An 18919-nucleotide genomic window follows, 5' to 3' on the forward strand; every position below is an offset into this window, starting at 1 on the left:
CAAAAAGTGAAGTTCATATCTCTCAATCATCTACAATTCAACCCATCATCGCCGGATTAAGGTATTGCACTATTCTTTCACATTTCTATTTTTTTTCCCAAAAAAAATTCACAATAGGAGGGAAGAAAATCACGAGAGGGAATCGATATATTTTTGCCAAAAAAAAAAAATTGAATAGAGGGAAGTGAATGGCAGGAAACAGAGGGTGTAGACACCCGTAATTTTTTTTTTATCATTAAATTGTTTATTAATTGACTAATTAGGAGAATATAGCTTATTTTGTGGCTATTTGAATTAGAAATTGAAATGAGGAAATTAAAACTTGAGGGAGTGAGTGTGTGATTTAAAGATATGAGAGTATATATAGGGAGTGTATGTATTGTAGGAGATTAATTTTCATCTCCTCATCTCTCTCTCTCTACCGTCCCTCTCTGTCTCTCTCATCCGAAACTTCTCCCTCTCCTCTCCTCTCACTCAAAACTCCTCCAAGACCTCAAAAACCTCAAGGATCAACCACCCTTCGACCCTCCAATCGCGTTTTCGGGCTCAAAATTTCGTGGGTCAAGCTTGAAGGGAAGTTCTTGGTCAATTTTGGAGCTTTGAAAGTCTAGAAATCGCTTGGACTTCGATCAATCGCTTGGGTCTTGTTCAAATCACTTAAGGTAGGAATTTCTTACTCTCTCTATGTGTTTATGGGCTGATTATGTGCCTTGATCGTGCTTGGTTCGTTGTTTGTTGTTGGAGTTTCGTTGTTGAAAAGCTGAAAATCTACAGAAAAACTTCGTGGTATTGATACCCTCGAAAGGGGTATCGATACCCCACTCTCCTCTGGACCAGACTCTGGCCGGGTATTGATACCTCGATCAGGGGTATCAATACCTCTCTTCTGTTTCGGACAGATTTGGTTCATTTGTTTCTTCTCGTGCCCGTTTGAACCTTGAACACTTCAAACACCTTTTGAATAGCTTCAAATCACTTTCAAACTTGATTGTTCGTACCTTGAAAGGTTCATTGACCAATTGATCATTTTGGGCCCTCGTCGTAGCTTAGAAAGGTGTAGAATTAAATAGTTAGGATACTCGTACATTATTTTATGCTTTCGGTTGATTAAAGTAGTGTTGTGGTACGTCTTAATGATCGATATAGACTTGTTAAGCATTGTTAAATGACGTGATGATTGTTGAATTGAGAAATGTACTATGGAGGCGTTTTTGAGTACCGTAGGCTATAAAGTATATCGTAGGGTACATCGTTGGTCGATGGGGGTTTTCCTAGCGGTCTAGATGAGAATAGAGTAACTCGTATCCTCGTGCTTCGTTTTATTGACATTTCTAGGTTCTTTTGGCACCTAATCTATAAGATTCTCGTTTAGAACCTAGCGGATGATGTGTTGTAGAGTCATTTTTAGGTTTGGTACGTGACATAAGGCGTCGTGATAGATTTTGAGGGATAACGTGAACCTAAGGTATTTAATGATATACAAAATGACATGTTTATGAGTTTATAATACATTGAATGATGATGAATGAAAGCATGTGACCTTGAGAAGTGTTGTCTCCTTGTATCGGATTATTAATGCTTATGTGTTTATGTGAGTTGTGAATTTTGAATTGAGGGTCCTGCAACGCAAGGTGTGGTAATGCAGAGACTCTAGAGGGCCCGTTACGCAAGGTGTGGTAAGACGGAAACCCGGGTGGAAAGAGAGTTCACTGTCACGCATGGGGTGGTAACACAGTTGAATTTCTCATAAAATGAAGAATGTTGAAATTGATGTCAGAAGTATACGTTGTTACTTGAACTGTTTGCTGCTTGAGATGATGACCGTTAAAGAAAGAGATAAACAACTGACTCTACTAAAAATTTGAAAAGAAAGGAACTTGTCTTTTTTTGAAAAATGATTTTTATTAAAATCCTCCGACTATTCTTGAGCGAATCAACGGTTTCCGGTATTCGTGCGCAGAATCAACGGACTCCGGCTATTCAAACTCGAATCAACGGAGTTTGACCTGTAGAGGTCGAGAGTATTTCTCAAAATTATTTTGAAATTCAAAAAGGAATGTTTTCTTTTATGAAAAGAGGCTTGATGGTAAATGGTAAAGGATGAGAAAGTCAAGTGTGGCATTCATTTGAGGAGACTTGAATTGGTTTGAAAAATTGTCGTTGTCATTTTGATTGATGTGTGTTTAAGGCTACCTCTAGATTGATGTATAAATGGCTAGGCATATCTATAAGACGTATTGAATTCCGTAGTCGTTGTTCGTCGGTTTATTGTGCCTTTTGTACCTTCGATCGTTCATTGAAAATCATTAACTCTTATTGCATGTTTCATCGCATTTACATATAGCTTGAGTACAGAAATTTCTACTGGGCTAGTGTAGCTCAACCTATTATTTTCAGGTATATCTCAAAGATCTTGACTCGAAGTGCATGGTGTGCATGCTTGATCTCATCTCTTTTGAAAGCCGCCGAGAAGTGATTTCATCGTCTTTTGTATGATCTCTTGGAAAGATGAAATTGTAAATTTATTTGAAGTCTTTTAATTTCAGATATTATGTAACCTCTAAATTTTACTCTTTTAACTAGCTATGGAATTCGGGCCGTGGTGTCAATGTTGTAAATGTTTAAACTTGAAAAACTTGGTTTGTAAATAATCTTTTGAAAATTCTCTTTTGGGTATTATATATATATATATATATATATATATATATATATATATATATATATATATATATATATATTGTGCAAGGATCATTTATTGAAATAGATTATTTATTTATGTTTAAAATTGAGGGCGTGACAGAGGGGGAGAGAGAGTTAAATTGTAGTGGACCCTTATTTTGGTTATAGACTAGAAGTGACCATTGTGAAGCTCAACATTGTTAAGCTTAACAACCTCTTAAATGAATAATCAAAAGCTGATGTGTCAACTTTTGATTATCTTTTTTTTGATTATACCACTGTGGATGGCCTAACAAGCAAATGAGTTTGGATAAGAAAATTTAACAATAATACTAAAAAAACCCTCCATATTGTAATAAGCAAAATTACAAGTCTTTTAACAAATAACCAAATTTCACCCATTCCATAATAAAACTTAACAACTTTTACTAATAACCAAAACTCAATAACTAAACTCAATAACTCAAAAACACTCCACATTTGAATCTTCTCATCGAAACGAATAATTTGGTGTGGTCGGGTACGTGATTGAAACTTATTTGCGATTGGACATATGTGCATTTTGTATTGTGGGTTTTTTTTTTGGGTTAGGGATGCAAAAATAACCAATGTGAGAGTAGAGGTTGTTAAGTTTAATTATGAATTAAATGGATAATCAAATACTGACGTGACACATTTTGATTATTAGTTTTGATTATTCCCATTGCGGATGCTCTAAGAACCAATCCCTCCATTCATTAGCAAGGGACCTATTAAAGCTGACACTCAAAGCGGTATGGTTATGCTCCAAAATTGGAGTGGAAACTATACAAATTAATGGTTTGATAATAGCTTTGAAAATTTGGAGAAACATATGTGGAAAGCTACATACTTTGCTACACTCTGGCCTTTAGTCGTTGTGGTTGGTGAGAAATAATTCAATATTGCAACAACGGCAGTAGAGGAAGTAGGTGAGCTTATCAAAATTAGAGAAACAATGTAGATGAAAACGAAGTTCGACATTAAGGTATACACTTTGAAAGATTTTAAGGACTTTCTTGGTGGAATCCGAAAGGTAAAACTTTAGTATATGTGGAAAGTTACATTTGCCGAGAAAACAAAAAGGTCATGACTAGTGTATATGATCAAAGGTGTGTGATGAGTTAAAGAAAACCTTGATTTTGGATATGGTACTCAACTTATATACTCCAACTAATTAATTAAACTAACGTAATAGTGCTTCATAATAATTTCATGTAAGTTTTTTTTCTTTTCAAAATGGTCATTGCCAATCATAGAAAATAATCGAATATATAAAAAAAGATAGTTATCTCTCCCGAAAGGAGTCAATAACTAAATAGGCCTAGCTTCCCAATTGTTCTAACGCCAGAACCTCACAATTTTGATCTTGCGAAACTCATGAACCACAAAAACATTATTAACCAAAAGCCACCACTAGATCTAGAGAAACAAGAGTCGGAGTAGAGATAACCGGACTAGGGAAACCTAGCCGAGGGGAAAAAAAGAATAGTAAGAACTCCACTGAGGAAAAACTAGAAACAGTAAATAAACCCATCGGTTTCCATTCTCTTTTATTTGGCCGATGCTCGGTCAACTCCAAACTTGTTGGATCTGAACCTATCGGGAGGGTTGAAGGGATCTGAACTTATCGGGAGGGTTGAAGGTGGAAGGAAGGAATCAGAGAAAAATTGGACTAAGTAGAGACAACGTCAAATGGATTGAAAAGGATAGGATCGTAGCCTTCGGAGCAAAGCCAAGCCGCCAGATATGAATTAAACGTCGCCTGTACACCACCCTGAAACATTGCCGGATTGAGATGGGTGAAAGGATGGATGAGGGGAGATCAAAGTAGAAATGATAAGGAGGGCAGAGATCCTTCAAGAAAGAGTGGAATGGAAACGGTATATATCGAGGAGATGAGGAAAGGAGGCGGGGAGGGAGGAGGGAGAGATTGAGGTGGGAGGTGGCGGCCACCCGCACCCCATTTGGCGAAACCCTAATCGGAGGGAAGAGAGAGAGAAAGATATTTCCTATTTAAGTTGACTTAGGGTTTGTTTGAAAAATAGGAAAAGGAACGGACAATAAGAGAACTTTTCAAGAATCCCTTCATGTATGTACTCCTAATTTCGAACACAGCGTTAGACGTCTCTTGCCAAATCGCCGACAACCGCCACCGAGACAGAAACCACCGCACTGAAACAGCCAGCTCCAAAAACCACCATACTGCCATTGGCCACCCACTGGAGAAGAGAAACGGCGCACTGAGAACCGTCGCGGAAGCTCACCTAACCCTTGGGTAAATACCGGTACACCAAACAATTTACGCTGCGGGAGACCGACGCCGACCATGCCCCCAAACCGCTAGATCCACCTAGCTGTTGGGCCAAAACCGATTTATCCAGGAGAAAATTAAACCGGCGGTGGATCAAAGCGGGGAGGATCCAGCCAAGAGAAGAGACGTCGGAAGTTACACCGGCCATGGCGAGAAAATAAACGCAGCCAACAAGGTAGGATCGGAAAAAAGGTAAATAAGTTTCAACAAAAATCAAATTTCTCCGATAACATTAATTAACATGATGACAAGTTATTCCAATCCAAGACCCTAACATCCACTTATTGAATTTTTATTTCCATCAAGAACAAAGCATCGATCGAACAACCAAGATCACAACATCCTTAGTACTTACGAAATATAAAAATTCATGAAAATAAATTAACAAGACAATTAATACAACTAGTAATAATAATTAAAGACCATGCACCTACACCACAATTCCGGTACTTGCACCACCGGAATCCTCCATCCATCTTTTGGACCCGTCCATCAACCCGGGACTCAGTCTGAACATGAGAATGCAGAACTCCCACTGGCTCAGAGCCCCATCCCCGTCCATGTCTCCTTCTTCGAGCATGCAAATCAGCTCCTCGTCTCTCATTCCCTCCAACCCTAGTTGAAGAGTGTTCCTCTTCAAGCTCTCGAACGTTATCAGTCCCTTCTCGACGTCCATCAGCAGGCGGAAACCGTTGCACAGCTCCCCCATGAACCCGTCCGCCCCTAGCCTCTCCACCATCGACGGGAAGTAGTCGTCGAATAGGAATGGGTCGTCGGTAGATTCCATTAACGAGGTGAAAGACATCTCTTTAGTTGAGAGAGAGAGAGAGAGAGAGATAGAGAGTGAGAGATCTGGAGAGAGAGATCTAGAGAGAGAGAGAGAGAGTCTGTCACATGAAAGAGTGAGCCGTAAAAACCAAGGTACATACTGGAGAGATATATAAACAGAATATTTTGATGGTAATTGCTTCTCCTTCCAGGAAGCTGCAGCCTGCATGGGATCAAAGGATCCTTGGGGGGAGTCATGTCATAAAAAAAACAAAAATACTGTAGTATACACACCCCATGCTTCACCGATCGAGTACGGTATGCACCTCTTCTGTTGAATGCAAATGATCATAATATCTGAATGTAATTAAATTCATACTCCTTCCGTCCCTATTTTAGAGTCCAGTATTTCATTTTGGGCTGTCCCTTAATAAGTGTCTATTTTGTAAAGTTAGTGGATAAAAGTTGGTGTATTGTCTATTTTATCCCTAAAAGTAGATTTCTTTTTAAAAAGTAAGTGAGTAAAAGTGTAATGATGATGGGTAAGTAGGGAAAGTGGAGAAAAAAGTTGATGTGAAAGGTATAATAATGATGTCTTTTTAATAAGTTGAAATTACGAAGCAGGACACTTAAAAAGGGACGGAGGGAGTATTAATTACATGAATATACATTAGTAAACAAAAAATTGACAAAATGAAAATCACAAATTGTCATAATTTAGACATACGGTACACTTTGTATGTGAGAAGTCCTATGGTACACACCTCTAATTTTTTTTTTTTTTTTTTTTGGGGGGGGGGGGGGGGGGGGTACCGTATGCACTATGGTTTTAAACTCTTGAATTTAAAAGTGAATAATCTGGACCACTCATTTATTAAATCAATTAATAAAATAAAAAAAGGGCTTAACAGGTAACATATTGTTCTCTCCTCCTTGACTCTCTCTCCTTCTTCCTCATGTGTAATTTATACTAAAAAATAGCAAAATTCTATATTCTATAAAATTGGTCATACTCAATCTATTTTATTGGAAAGGTCGAACCCAAATTCTTGCCTTAAGAAAGTGAAATAATTAATTTTTCATTGAACTTTCATTTTTATGTAAAAAATTAGAGGGCTTTTGATTTTTTGGAAATAAATCTTGTAGAGAAAATTTTGATCTGGAGGAATATTTTGAGAGAAAATTATAGTTGTGTACTTGTGTTAAAATTTTTGATTATAGTACTGCCCTTTTGGTAAATTTCTTGGACAAAATTTTTTAGCAAAAATTTTATTTTTAGTTTAAATTATCGAGGTATCGTATGGCCAAAAATTTTAAATTGTGAAAATAGTATGGAGGGAATTGAAAATTTTGATAATAGGACGGGAATTTTAAAATTTGAGAAAATAATATAGTGGGAATTGAAAATAAGTAGGTTAAATTTTGTACAACACATTGTGGTAAGAAAGCGTCACTTTATCGTGTTGTCATAAAAATTGTGATTATGTTATTTAATTTGTGATATTTTACACATGTATTTTGCTTGAGTACAACTATTATTGATTGTGGTACGACATATTCTAGTCTTCTTACGAAATATTTTGATCGGTTACTTTTGGTACCACACGTTATAGTAAGAAAATATTAATTTTTGGTATTGTCATAACAATTGTAGTTATGTTATATAATTTGTGGTATTTTACACATGTATTCGTTTGATACGACATGATGTAGTAAGAAAATGACAATTTTTGGTGTTGTCATAACATTTGTGGTTATTTAATTCAATTTGTGATATTTTACACATGTATTTTGCTAGGGCATAACAATTTTTGATTTTGGTACGACATATTTTGATTTTGTTACGAAAATATTGTACTTGTCAAAGAATTTTTGATACGACCCGTTGTGGTAAGATAGTGTCGATTTATGATATTGTTATAACAATTGTGGGTATCATTATTTAATTTGTGGTCTTGTACACATATATTTGGTTAGAGTATAAATATTATGGATTCTGGTACGAATAATTGTGGTTACATACTAATAATATTTTTTAATTATGAGTAACCTGCTACTGGTTCAACAGGTTAATTTTAAAGTAAAAGTCGTAACTAGCATCATAAATATACATTAAAAAACCAAAAATTGACAAAATGAAAATCACAAATCATCATAATTTAGACATACGGTACACCTTGTGTACCATAACTTCCTCCCGTGTTTATATCATTTAGATGTTATGAGTTTTCATCTTGATGTCATCAAATTTTTTTTTTGGAAATGTTATGTACTTAATTCTATAACTGTTTAAATTTTTACATGAATTTCTATGAATTTAATTAAGGCGACATAGTCGCACATAATGTACGTACACATGCACTTAAGTAGGAGTGTGTATTATAGTACTCCCCTAAATATAAACCAAGTTTAGGCGAGAATAGAACGGAAATATTACACCTGGTTATATACAGTGGAGCGATGCTACATACACAAACTCTCATAGGATATTCAATGTCGGGCATCTAAATCATTCATTCATTTTTTTGATCAAGTTTTCAATACAATTTCCTCTGTTGCTGTCTCTTTTAGATTAGAAGGGTGCCCATTATAATAGGGTTATGGTATACACACAAAAAAAAAAAAAAAAAAATAGAGAAAGCAAAAGACGTGGCAAGTTTATCTTAAGAAATTATATGCAATGACATAAGTGCAACTCATAGTACTAAAACAAGAACATGGAGCAATTTCACTGAACATAATATCTGTTACAACTTTCATTATTTTTAAGGTTCACATGCAGGAACAAGTAGAACTTAGGGCGACTAGTGAAGATTCATAATCTTTAGTTTTCTTGTAGGTACACAATGAGTATAGTGTTTTGATTCTCTTCCGTGATTTTTACCCATTTAGAGATTTTTCATGCACCCCGTCAGGAACGGAACTAGGATTTTGTAAACTCGGGAGCCGAACTATGAACAACAAGATTTCAAAATTTCATGGTTCTCGAATCTAATAGTTTGTTTGGTTTATTTTGAGGGAGATTTTTTCGGTAATGAGTTGAGAGAGATAGAAAGGAAAAAGAGATTAATAATTAAAGAAAAAACTTATCAAGACCGTGTGCAGAGAGAAATTGGATTTTGGGACCCAAACGAACACATTCGTAAAACATTTAAATGTCTAAATAATGCCCAATACAAAATACAATGTTTAGGCATTCTTAACAAACAAAAAAAACAATTAATACTAAAATTAAAATTTCAAAAATAAATAAATAAAATAAACGACGTAGGGGCCGTGGCTGCCAAATGCCCATACATGCATCTGTCTCTGCACCCCGTGCTTGATTGCCACCACCTTAAATCCTCAAACCTTTCCAAACGCCTTCCGGAGATTCACCGAAGGACTTAAACTTGTCTATGAATCCTCTTTAGAACTTCTCTCAAACTTATGATTGAATGATGTATATAAACCTCTTGGAGATCTCTTGAATGATCAATGATATACCAAGCTTCCGCTAAGGGCTTCCTTAACTTGCTAAGTTAAGGATTTCTTTTTTTCCGATCAAATTTTGATGATTCGAACCGTTCAATGTGTGCCGAACGTGATTTTAATGGTGCATGCAAGAAATTGGCAAAAAATATGATCGAAAAGGGTTTGATCCAAACAAATTTTCATAAAAATTGCATTTATAGCATTTTTATGAAAAACGGCTCGGATCAAGCCTTTCTCGGTTATATTTTTTTTCCAATTTTTCGCGTGCACTCTTAAAATCACGTTTTAAACATATTGAACAGTTTGAATCATCAAAATTTGATCGAAAACAATATCAAACTCATGAGTTCCTTAATTTAACAAGTTAAGGCTGCCTTTAGAAGAAGAGGACTGATGAATGATATATGGATCTTTGCATATGCTCCAAGATACATCTTAGAAATCATTCTAGAGCTTTCTCTCCACCACATGATGTGTGTGTATATATATATATATATATATATATATATATGGGGATGGTTCAAGGGACACCCAAAAAAACACCTAAAAAAACACCCAAAATCTCATAGTTTCCGATCAAATTTTGATGATCCGAGCCGCTCAATGTGTGCAGAACGTGATTTTAAGGGTGCCCGCAAGAAATCGGCAAAAAAAATTACCGGAAAGTGCTTGTTTTGAGCAGTTTTTAATTGAACCGTTCATTAAATCTAAGCTAAAAACTGCTCAGATCAAGTCTTTCCCAATCATTTTTTTTTTGCTAATTTCTAGCGAGTACCCTTAAAATCACATTTTGATCATATTGAGCGGCTCGAATCATCAAAATTTGATCGGAAACTATGGGGTGTTTTTTTAGGTGTTTTTTTGGGTGTCTCTTGAACTGCCACCTATATATATATGGGGATAGTTCAAGGAACACCCAAAAAAACACCTAAAAAAACACCTAAAAAAACACCCAAAATTTCAATCTCATAGTTTCCGATCAAATTTTGATGATCCGAGCCGCTCAATATGTGCAGAATGTGATTTTAAGAGTGTCCGCGAGAAATCGGCAAAAAAAATTACCTGAAAGTGCATGTTTTGAGCAGTTTTTAATTGAACCGTTCATTAAATCTAAGCTAAAAACTGTTCAGATCAAGTCTTTCCCGGTCATTTTTTTGCTAATTTCTCGCGAGTACCTTTAAAATCACATTTTGATCATATTGAGCGGTTCGGATCATCAAAATTTGATCGAAAACTATGTGGTGTTTTTTAAGTGTTTTTTTGGGTGTCTCTTGAACCGCCCCCTATAAATAAATATATATATATATATATATATATATATATATATATATATATATATATATATATATATATTATGAGGAATTTTCAAGTGAGGGATCCCTTATTTTGTTAAAATGAGGGACTTTCATTTCCCGATCAAATTTTGAAAATCCGAACCGTTCAATGTGTGCAGAACGTAATTTTAAGGGTCCCCACGAGAAATCAGCAAAAAAAATGACCGGGATGGACGTCATCCAAGCAGTTTTTTTGAACCGTTCAATGAAAACTGCTCGGATGAAGCCCTTCCCGGTCATTTTTTTTGCTGATTCTCGCGGGGACCCTTAAAATCACGTTCTGATAACTTTGAGCGGCTCGGATCATCGAAATTCAATCGGGAAGGGGAATCCCGCATTTTAATAAAATAAGGAATCCCTCACCGAAACCTAACTCTATATATTATATGTGGCTATCGTACATGCTTCGTTAACCCTAGAACTTGTTGCGCGGATTTATATTTTTCCTGAAACATGCGCTTTCCGATCAATTGATCTTGCCCGATGTATCTCTTTACATTCTAGGGCACGTGCTCCCATCGATAATCCAATCGATCTCCTGCTGCTTTTGATTGATCTACATGTTGAGATCATCCTGCCCTCCGTGATCATCTGAATCGGTCACTCTCTACTACACATATATGATTCCTACCACATTGATCATATATAGACTCGATAGCTTAGAAAATAAAAGAAAAATGGCAGACTCGATAAATACGGAATACAAATAAATGTATGCTTTGTCAATGAAATTGCCATTCAAAAGGGAATGCTAGCTGCTTTTTGGAGCTTGCAATCCCTTCTCCTTTTCATATCCACGGAGTTTTTGACAACGTTAATTTGTGTGCGGATCACATGTGTAAAACCTATATATTTGCACAAAATTACTTTATTTTTTACGCAAACATTTCACGTTTTTTTGTAGGAGACACGACAAAGGGAATATACAATGAACAGGCTAGTTAGTGATATAGAATAATTTGGGTGTAAGCATTTTGGGTCATATTGTTAGGCTCTAACAAGTTATTGGGCAGTAAAAAATGGGTTGTAACATCTGTTAATAGCTGACTATATGATCACAAATTTTTTTTTATTTTTATAAAGATATTCCAACAAGTTAATAGAAAGAATTAATGGAAAATATCATCGATCATTGTCTAAAAGGTACGTATATCCTAATTAAGCTGGCACAAACCTTTCGACCAATCACGTGCTTATCAGACCCCATAGAAAGTTGGTAAGACGTCAACAAAAACGGTAATCAAAGCGCAGAAGCCAACAAAAATTTTGAATTGGTACCAATTTGGTAATTATGTGCTCGTGGAGGCATTGATCAAGAGTACTAGTGGTAGGGTTTAATTCATAAGGTCCAAGTACAAGGCGAAATTAAATTTGGACATGGACAGCTCATATATAGAATATGGTCTTTGTTTTTAACCCAACTAGCTCGAGTCAGTAATTTCAACCCGAAAGGAATGATTGGCCTTATTGGTGGGAGGCATGAAAAACATTTCCCTTGGAAATTTTTTTGTTGCAGACGAGGAAATTTCAGTGCACTTTCCTCCGTCAATTATGTGATACTGCGCCAGACATACACCATGTATATATCTCGCACAATATCTATCTTTGCTGCCTTGTACACTCAATGTTCAATAATTTACATCTTATCACGGATTAGTAGTAGTACAATTGGAGAAGATAGATCCATGCTTTAAATGGACAATGTGATGGGGATGTATGTCTTTTTTTTTGAACGGTGAATTTTATTTATTTATTAATCTTTGAAGATGATTACAGAGACTAGCAGGAGCAAGAAGAAAGGCAACAAAGTGCCCGTTCGAGACCCAATCGCTAGTTTGGGAAGATGCCAACCTAAAAAACAACCCGAGTGGTGATGGCGGCCTCATGTATCAGTACTGTTCGATCTGCTCCCAATGAATTTCTTTTTCATTCCCTTGATTTTCCAGACCCTAATTAGATCGAATAAGATTAAGCATCATGAACTATATCTTGTTGTGTTTGTAGCTAGGCTCCGGTAGGATTCTTTGATCACGTGTTCTCAATTCTCACTCTACGTGCATTCTTGCTCGAAATTCTTGTTCTCGCGATTTTTAAATAGTTTTGATGATTTCACCGTGGGCGATTTCACACTCTCGCTTTCTCTCACATCCGCACAAGCTAATGATTAATTTGACTTATGTTTTGTAGCATTTCATTGGAGAAAGTACTTATATCCTCTTACTGCTGTACAACAATTAATGTTGTGGTGTTCATGTAAGACCCATATTTGAATCAACCATTGAGATTGTGTCACGTCAAAACAGAAAATATTGCAAAATTGTGGTTATTGTAGTAGTGTATTGATCTTTCTTTTTTTTTTTGGCCAAAATGATAGGAGTTGTATTATTATATCATAAAAAATACATTCAAGTTGGATATCGTCCCAAGGCGAGTAAATAACCAAACAAGAGGCTTAGCTACCCAAGATCACCTACTAGAGCCTCACAATCAGACTTTGCCAGCTAATTGTGACCGACCTCCAAACAAAAAGAGCAACATAAATCCTCAACTACAGTAAAGACAACCAAAATAACAGCAGATATCCCACACAAGGGAGGGAAAACTTCCATTAAAGGGAGAGAATCAAACCAACAAAACCCAAAACAAACGAACCAAAAAGAGACAAGAAAATAAAAAAATCCGGTCAAGGACACTGTCACGGGAACCTGCCACACTGGATCCGTTGGCTTATTTACCGGATGAGTAAAGCCAAGCCACCCCATCTTCAAATCTTCACCAGATTCAACCCCAGCAAGGCCGGACAAGCAGACGGAGTATGGAGGCAGAGGTTGGAGGGGAAGGGGAGGTGGAAGTGGAGCACGACAAGACTAGGAGGTGAAAAAGAAGGAGGCCGGAGGAGGGGGGAGGTGGAGGTGACGAGTGTCGGCCACCCCCACCCCCTCGAAGAAAACCCTAGAAGGAAAAAGTTTAGAGGGTTTGATGGCAATATTTGAAAGAATAGATTGACCAACTTTGCGTTTCTATTACCAAAATATATATTTCTTTTGAAAGGCGAATTTTTTTTATTAATCTTTAAAAATAAATTACAAAGATTAAAAGGATCCAAACCAGTTTCAAGCTGGAGGACAGAAAACCCATAAGGGAAACAACAGCTAGCTCTAGCAATCAAAGCCAACACAGACCCAAAAGGAGAGAATAACAAACCAAGATTGGCAAGAAACCAACAAAGATACCACTCCTAAAGAGACACCTAACACCTAAGACCCAAAACAAAACCCAAAAGCCTAAAAAATCAAAACAAGACCCAAAGAGATACCTAAGAGTCAATCATTATGTTGAAAATCATGCGCCTTAGCCCTTTCCTCATCTTTGGCTTCCATACTCGCAAATCGACGAATAAGATCCTTCTCATCACCCGAATAACGAAGGCCCATGATCTTGTTTACGGTCCAAACAGCTTGACCCTCATTTAGATGATTCCTGTTGATGCCTTCAGAAGAAATTGGTAAAGCAGCAGCGGTAATAGCTGATCTAAATAGAACACCACTTTGCTTCTTTTTACCACATTTTTTCTTGGACGTAGGAAGGCCCAACATATTTTCTACCTACTTCTGCTTCCATTTTCCTTTTCCCGTATCCTCAGCCTCCCCAATTGGGTTAATGTCCCCAACTAGCTAGAGCCCTCAACTTCCTTGTCATTTAAAAAGCCTACTTCTGAAAGGTTATAAAAGCCTCCATCAGATTCCACTACTAAATGTTTTTCTTCTATAAATTTACTAATTTATAGCCAATCCTTCATGACTTAAAGTCAAATTAAAGCCAATCGCACTTCAAATTTGAAAATTTGGTTGCAATGTTCAAATGTGAAAATAATACTACCATTTATTCATTTCACACTTTAGTTTTCTTGTAGTTTAAATCTAATCTTAGGTTCATAAGATCAAATTAAAGTCATGTCTGATTGTTTGCTAGATCTATTGGAGCTTATCATTACCAGCTAGTCACCTGGCCTGCAAATTATGAATTGATTAGCTTGAATTTGGTGGCCTTGTTTTGGTTTAAGTCTCTGTTGCATTTTGAAAAGACAAAGAAAAGCAAAGAATAAGTGACTGCAGTTGTAGTGTTGATCATTTCTAGCTTATAAGGTCTTAACCATGTGGATAGAGTGTCAAAGAGCTTTTGAGGACCTAAAGCAGGCAGTGATGGATGACCCCGTATTGCAATTGCCAGATCACATTAAGCCATTTGAAGTACACACGGATGCATCAGACTATGCCATAGAAAGAGAAGGCAATGCGTTTTGTTTTGATAATTTTCTCCTATTTTTTGGAATGAGTTACAACCTCGAAGCTGTTTATATTTGAATCATGAGTTATGGAAGGATTTATGGACTAAGAAAAGGCTTAAGGTAATGGAAGGAAATAATGAAGTAATGGTTTTGAAAAAAAAAGAAAAAGTAGTTTAACAAATCGATAATATGTGTAGTTTCAAATTGATCTTATGATCACCACATCACGCAATGTTGAAATCTCAGTTTTTTGGTAAATGAACAGAGAATAGAAGTGACATTAATCCGCAAAAGGTTGGCAAATCATGAAAGAACTCAAAGAAGCAGAAGCTAATTAATTTTGAAAAAAAGTTTATTTTATTTTATTTTTTGAACAGCTAAAGAAGAGATTTTGGTAATTTCAAGCTGAAGCATGCAAGGATTAAAAGGAGGCAGAGAAAGGCATCACAACGTGGCCACAAAGGTCTGAAGACAGGGTCTCAGTGATTGAGGAACATCTAGCCCACGCTGTCCACTGTACGATGTATTTTTCCCCATTTTCTGACAATTTGTGGTACCAAGATTGTGGTGTACTTTTTTTTAATTTTTATAACCGGATAACTAAGATATGAGCTCGTGTATATCTCAACCAATGGCCCCAAGTTTATGATTGCCGATACCTAAAAAATTACAAAGAAATGACTCCTCCTTTTAACAGCATGGATCGGTTTTTCATAGAGAGGAGTATGATACAAACACCCCCCCCGGCACCAATCAGGAGCAAAGACAACCAAAACAAGAAACAGCAAAGGGCCACTGAAAGAGGCCGGACACAGAACAAGCCAAAGCAAACGGAACGGTCCAAAAACCAATTACTCAGAACCAGCACCACCAACACCAACCTAAGATTCTAAAAAGCTTAGGACATTTATATGCATTCCCCTTCAAGCAAAGATGCAATCAAAGGCTTTAAGCTAGAGCAATGCTAGGCACAGGAACACAAATTTAAAAAAAACACAATTGCATCCAGAGCCGTTCATTACACGTGAGCGCACATGCATTAGACGGCTCCAAGCACCATTGTGTCCGGAGTTGGTTTCCTAGGCTTTTTGTTAAATCTAACCACAAGGGGGCAGCTCAAGTGGCAACAATGATAAGCTGTAAACCCAGACGTTTTTCAATTCGAAGCTTGGCATTCTCATGGAGCCAGGCTGCGAGAGAGAAATCTTTTATGAATTTCCAAATCCCGTCATGGATGGCCTGCATTTGAAACGGACTGGGGAAGGGAATAGCTGAGGTGTGAGTAAGTTGGCCCAGACACTCTTGACCGTGAACAAAGACTTTACTTCATCCTCCACCGGCTTGAGCTTTCAAAAACAAATATCTGGCGCTTTCAATCAAATCTCTCGATCGTTTATATCCTATATGCAGAATTAGCATTAACTTTTATTTGCTCAACCATACTGTTGGTTAATCCAGTTCTTAACTCTAACAAGCTCCAAAGAATCATGCGAGGACCCAATTAGAGACAGTTGGAATATTGAAGTTGATCTCTAAGTGTATTATCAGCCGGAAGACCAAATAAGACTAATCTAATTGCAATTAACAAAGTGTTGAATAATAACTGAAGTACCAACTTAAATATTGATAGGTAAAAAGAGTTCTGGGTGGCATGTTTCAAAATTTAGACCAAAAGAGTTTCCATTAGCCCTCTGTACACAAAATTACACCTTCAAAATGTATGGGAAAATGAGGTGCAGAGTCTGCAGACCGGAAGAATTTTGGATGGGCTCTACAAACTGAATACAAATGGATCCATGGCTCAAAATGGGGACGGGAACCGGGAGAGGTCCGATCAGAGACAACGATGGCCTTAATTTGGATCACACCGGTGAATTCACTTGCAACATTGGAAAAATTTCTGTTGTCGAAATTGATGCATGCATTGCTTGTTTTGCTGCTAATTCAAGAGCAGAAAACAACCATCACCCGTTATTTCACCTGATTTCTGATTGCAGGTTGCTACTGGGGAAGTTCCGACCGATCGAAGTCCATCAACCGCGTGTTTCGGGAGGCCAGTAGATGTGTGGATATCCTTGCAAATTCCAATCTTGGTGGCCGGTGTGGGCTTAGTTATATTTACACTGTCGTTTTCCAGAAATTTCAATTCCATGAAGATGTTGCAGGGTTGAATACCCCTTAACTATCATTTTTTATTTTATGCAATTTCTATTTCCACCCGAAAAAAGACCTGAAGTAAAGGGCTTATCCCCGAGACGAAATAATAATATATTTGAACCCCTGGGCTTGTTGGTCGGGTGTAAGTATGACAAGAAATAATGGGCATAACCCAGAGTTTACAAGTTCGACTCCCTTTGTAAAAATAAAAAACCTCTTCTGTTGAGCCCCAAATTAGTGGATGTATTTAAGGGGTTGTTTGGCATTTTAATTAAGTCAGAAAGCTTTTTTGTTCTTATTTAAAAAAAAATCGCATTTGTTATTTTTTTTCATCGATTTTTTGAGAATTATTATTTCTTCATGACGAGAGGAATCTAAAAAGTAAAAAATTACAATCAAAATCCAATTTTCTTTGAATGAAGAAGAAAAAATTGGCTTATTGCTTAATTTTGTTTTATTCAAAAAAATTGGGCTTTAATCATAATTTTTTACTTTTTAGATTCGTCTCGTCGTGAATAAGCAATAATCCTCAAAAAATCAACAAAAAACTAACAAATACGATTTTTTTTTGAATAAAGACAAAAAAAGCTTTCTGGCTTAATTAAAATGCCAAACCATTCCTAAGTTTCAAGTCAGGCCTGGAAATTGTGTATTATAAAAACCACTCGTTTTATTTTTGGTTTTATTTTCTTGGTGTATTTTACATTTTTCACAATTTTAAATTGAAGCAATTTATTACTAGTATTGTACCTGTTTGATATATGGGACAATAAAAAGAAGTTCTCACTAATTTTTTATTTTTTTTTCGTGTATTAAACGGGCACAAACGCTAGTAAACTCCTGTTTGAAAGAGTAACGGGCCACAGCTAGATACTATAAATCAACCTCTAGAAGGTGCTCTAAACCATCCACCACTTGGAGGGTCATGCGTGGAGGGAAACCTCTTTTTGATAAGGGCACCCGTATTCTTCGGACCACTTTCCAGTGGTTTAATCCCGCTGCTGACTGTATCATTTGGAACCACACTTCCAATTGGGATTTTAGCAATAAATCTGCCCATTCCATTCTTGATACTAGCCCGCCCGTTCCAACTCCAAATCGGCAAATGGATTTGGCGTCTTCCGTGCACCTACCGCATTCAACTCTTCGTTTGGTTAGCCGGCCGCTCACGAGCGGATCTCTACTCGTAATTTTTGGTTTTTTGGCCATATCACAACCACTCCTGATTGTGAACGGTGCCACCTAGTTCCGGAAACCATTTGTCATGCCCTCCGTGTGATTGTGAGTGTGCTACGGCCATCTGGAATGCTCTCTGTTTTCCTTTTGTCACTCATACCAGCAATCCCCACGATTGGATCCTTTTGCATTCTAAGAGTAAATCTTCTGATCCTTCGGGCCTGCCTTGGAATTCCATTTTCCTATTTGCCATTTGGCACATTTGGATTGACCATAACCAACGTCTCCTTGACCATAATTCCAACTCGAGTTTACCAAGCCCAAACTCCATTGCAAATAATATCAGGAACAAAGCTTTGAGGTGGTATTCAATTCCCATTGTACCTCAACAGGTGAACAGCCACTTGAGGGACATTTTGGTTGGCTGGACACCTCCACGGGAATTTTTTGTGAAGCTAAACACTGATGGTGCGTTTGAGCTTAGCACGGGGAAGGCCTCAACAGGAGGACTACTTCGAGATCAACATGGCAGATGGCTAGGAGGTTTCCACAGAAACGTTTTGGCAACCTCTAGCCTTATGGCAGAACTTTGGGCTTTGCGGGACGGATTGGCTCTCGCAAAGGAGGAGAGAGTCGGGAAACTAGAAGTGGAAACAGATGCTATGGGGATTATTCATTTGATTAATGATACTAGTCTGTCAAACCACCCAT

General features: G+C 37.0%; 1 protein-coding gene across 1 annotated transcript; it reads right to left on the reverse strand.

Annotated features, from left to right (window-relative positions):
• Positions 1-5263: 5263 nt before the first annotated feature.
• On the reverse strand, positions 5264-6004 carry LOC131331453 (calcium-binding protein KRP1-like). The gene has a single exon (XM_058365397.1). The coding sequence runs from the start codon at positions 5814-5816 to the stop codon at positions 5442-5444; it is 375 nt and encodes a 124-aa protein (XP_058221380.1). The 5' UTR covers positions 5817-6004; the 3' UTR covers positions 5264-5441.
• Between the last annotated feature and the right edge of the window lie 12915 nt (positions 6005-18919).

Source organism: Rhododendron vialii, chromosome 6a (genome assembly GCF_030253575.1).
Source record: "Rhododendron vialii isolate Sample 1 chromosome 6a, ASM3025357v1".
NCBI lineage: Eukaryota > Viridiplantae > Streptophyta > Magnoliopsida > Ericales > Ericaceae > Rhododendron > Rhododendron vialii.